Source organism: Quercus suber, unplaced genomic scaffold (assembly GCF_002906115.3).
Source record: "Quercus suber isolate HL8 unplaced genomic scaffold, Cork oak 2.0 scaffold_192, whole genome shotgun sequence".
Lineage (NCBI taxonomy): Eukaryota > Viridiplantae > Streptophyta > Magnoliopsida > Fagales > Fagaceae > Quercus > Quercus suber.
The window spans coordinates 827,456-831,306 of record NW_027069650.1 but is presented as its reverse complement, the minus strand read 5'-3'; the positions used below and the strand labels follow the sequence as shown (position 1 = coordinate 831,306).

The window sequence follows — 3,851 nt, the reverse complement described above, 5'->3', positions numbered from 1 at the left end:
TGCCGAGAAAGCAACTGATAATTGTAACGCCAACGTACAACCGAGCTTCGCAGGCGTACTACTTGATCAGACTGAGCCAGGTGCTCCGTCTCGTGCCGCCGCCGCTGCTTTGGATTGTGGTGGAGCTGAACACGGCGTCGTTTGAGACCGCGGAGATACTGAGAAAAACCGGTGTGATGTACAGACACTTGGTTTGCGTTAACAACAGCACAAATGTGAAGGACCGAGGCGTGCATCAGAGGAACACTGCTTTGGATCACATTCAACGCCACAGACTAGACGGTGTCGTTTACTTTGCCGACGACGATAATATTTATTCCCTCCACTTGTTCCACAGCTTGAGAAACATTAGGTGACTTCTTTTTCTATTTTCTTTTTTCTTTTTCTTTTTTTTTTAATTCAAAAAATGAAATGTCTGTTTTTGGATACTCCGTTAATTTCGAATTTGATAATTGGATTAGATATTTGTTGTGTGTATTTTTGGCAAAATGGTAGGAGTTTCTTTGTTTACAAACTGAATTGAAAGCTGAGCAAGTATTTGTGGTAGGTTTTGGTTGAGGATTTAAGTTAAAGTTGCCTATGTGGGAGATGTAGGAGAATAATGTGAATTGGTTGCTTTGAATAACAGTAATTATGGGCCTTAACCCGTTAACAATATAAACATTAAATCTTTCTTTCTTTCTTTCTTTCTTTCTAAAAAAAAAAAAAAAAAAAAACTTTTCATTTACTCAATATTAGGAGTCCAGAATGTGTGTTCCAGACTCACGCAAACACAGCCATTAAGTGGTTTTTACACACTTGCCTACATGAACTGTATTGTAGCTTGAAATCTGACTTATTCAACCCCCCACCCCAAGAAAAGGGAAGAAAAAGAGAGAAATATAATATGTTTGGCGTAGGAATGCTAAGAGGTTGATCTAGTGGTTTTTGAGGTCTCATGAGATCTATGAGGTCTTGACTTTAAAATTCCTAGCCAACATTTTAGGACCAACCCCAAGAGATTCTTCCCTGTAATTACGTGGATGGGAGAACTACACACAATTAAGGTAATAGTTGGGCTCTTGAAGAGCTATGGACACCTACATTAGAGAAAATAAATTGTTTGGCTTAGGGTTTTCACATTATTGATTGTGACATAAATCTAGGAACCTCTCCTAAGAATAAGGGAGTAAGGTTGTCTACCAATCACCCCTCCTAAACCCCACAAAAGTGGGAACTGTTGCACTGGATATAACCTTTTATTTATTAAGACATAAATCTTTCAGTCTAAAAGTTGTGAATTGTGGAGTATCTGATGCTGCAATCCTGTAATGGTATAACATTTATGAGGTTCAATGTTTCTAATTTTATTGTTCGTTGTGTACATTGAATCATTTCTTTACTCCATGCATCTTCTCTTTTTTTCTTTATGACTTATTTGGATTGAGGGGGCCAACTCTACTCCCCTCTACTTCCCCTCAATCTAAACAAGCCATTAATGCTGCCTTGAGTGAGCTTATTTCCATCAACCCTTTCTTTTTTTCTTTTTCTTTTTTGATGGGAATAAGCTCATCCAAATGAACAATAAGCTGCAGTAATACTTTCAGCCGGAGAGAAGCAACTTTATTTAAGAATAGTGGCTTTTTGAGTAGACGAGGGATTCAAAGTCATTGATATAAGCTATTATTTTTGAATGAAAATGAGGATCACCATGCTCTGTGATTTGAGAAAATGTTGATAAATATTTATTCATGGTGACTACACTGTCATAGAATTTTAGAAATGTTGAAACTTTGTTGTTAGAATTGCATCGTACTCTACCAACCTTTTTCTTGCAAAATGTAATATTGGTCTACTTGCTTTGTAGCCGGTTTGGAACTTGGCCTGTTGCTATGCTTGCACAAAGCAAAAACAAGGCCATATTGGAAGGTCCCGTGTGCAATGGGAGTCAAGTTATTGGATGGCATACAAATGAGAAAAGTAAGAAGCTTCGCAGGTTTCACGTTGATATGTCAGGATTTGCTTTTAATAGTACAATCTTGTGGGATCCAAAGAGATGGAAACGCCCCACTTCAGTTCCAATTCGACAGTTAGACACTGTGAAGGAGGGTTTCCAGGTATTCATCGTGCTGTTGCTTCTTCTAGATATTATTTGCATTATCATGTTAAAGTAGCCACATGCTAAAAAATAATTATGGAATATATGGACTTTGTGGACTGACTTCATGTTTTCACAGGAGACCACATTTATAGAGCAAGTGGTGGAAGATGAAAGTCAAATGGAAGGTTCACCACCTGGTTGTTCAAGGATAATGAACTGGCATCTTCATTTGGGAGCTCGTCATTTTGATTACCCTAGAGGCTGGCTGCTTCAGAAAAACCTCGATGTTGTTCTCCCAATTAAATGAACCAAACTTCATTATTGCAATTTTGATGGGTTGAGAGAGGTGAGATTTAATTGTTCTGTACTTTTTACATTTGTAATATTTGACTTTGACCTGCCCCTGAAGTAATGAAAGAGAGAGAACAAGTGAAAAATGTTGCCCACCCTAACAACTTAAAATATTAAGGGAAGAAAACATGATAAAAGAAAATAAAATTCATTGGTTATTCAGGCAATGGCATTGACAAGAACAAATTCATTTAATCTAACTCCTGCTTTCATTCGTGACAGCGTTTCCCATATTTAATGCTGGTGGTACTTTTGAGCCTGAATGGATCGTTACCGCAGTTTGCCACCATCAGCATTAAGAAGCAATTACTTATGATCTCCTGGGAATGACAAAGAAGTAGAAGATATATGATTTTTGTTTGTAGAAATTTTCCTGCTATGATATTCTTTCACAGAAACGGAAACGAATCCGTTTTTGTTGTAGAGTTATGCTGCTTGTTGTTTTTTTTTTTTTTTTTTTTTTTTTTTTTTTTTTTTTTTTTGGGGTTTTAAAAGCAATTCACCCCCACCAGTCCAAATCGTGTCTGCTGTGGGGTAAGGCTTGTTGTGGAACCCTACTCTGTATGTGATGTAGGCCTCGTATCAAAATCAAGCGAGGACAACACGTCCATTGTTGTAATTTTTCTTCTAAGCTAATCTGTTCGAGGAATTTTTCTTGCAAAACAGATACTCTTTCCTTACATTGAAGGTGATTCACTTGCCTTCTTTTGTTGACATTCATTTTATATAAAGCCACACCTTGAATAGAAATTTGTTGCGCAAATGTGCTTGGAATTCCCCTTGATGGGGCTAACATGTTTTATTGGTTGCTGGGCGTAGAACGAATAGTCACTATCTGCCCATCCATTCTTTACTATCTTATTGATATGAAATATGTATAATGTATTAGACAATGCTGGTGCAAGCTTTTCCCTCCCTCTCCAATACCAGTTTCAAATTGGCTACCGTTAATTACAAACAAAATTCTCTTTTCCCCCTTTTGCTAGGACAGGCAAACCCCAACATGTTAACCTGAACCAATCTCCAGTAATTGAAGCTACAATAATGGTGGATACCCACGTCTTGATCTTCCGCATATAAGTCGCTTTTCTACTTTTATATACAAAAAAGGTCATTTTGCTCCTATCTTCATGTTTGGTTCCTATTAAGTTAAGAGTGGTGCTAGGCATAACAAGTTTTAGCCTTACATACTAATGTGTCATCAATTACAACAAATAAATAAATAAAATTTAATAAATGAAATAAATAAAATTCAGATATTTATTTATGGTTTTTGTTAGTTGAAGTCGTCTGAAACTAATTTATTGTCGCATCAGTTTGTAATAAAATTGATAGTAATTTTAGCATTTTATTTAAGTTCTGAATTAAGAATTTATCTTTGGTCGCAAGGATTAAAGTATACTGATAAAATATATTTTTT

The 3,851-nt window shown here is 36.4% G+C and overlaps 1 protein-coding gene across 1 annotated transcript; it reads left to right on the top strand.

The window, feature by feature from the left end:
• Nucleotides 1–5: 5 nt before the first annotated feature.
• LOC136069841 (probable beta-1,4-xylosyltransferase IRX9H) lies at nt 6–3,181 on the top strand (the record flags this gene model as incomplete). The annotated part of the gene is made up of 4 exons (XM_065778876.1): nt 6–352; nt 1,847–2,096; nt 2,217–2,426; nt 2,654–3,181. Coding segments are annotated over 3 exons (768 nt in total), but the record flags the coding sequence as incomplete, so codon positions are not given.
• Between the last annotated feature and the right edge of the window lie 670 nt (nt 3,182–3,851).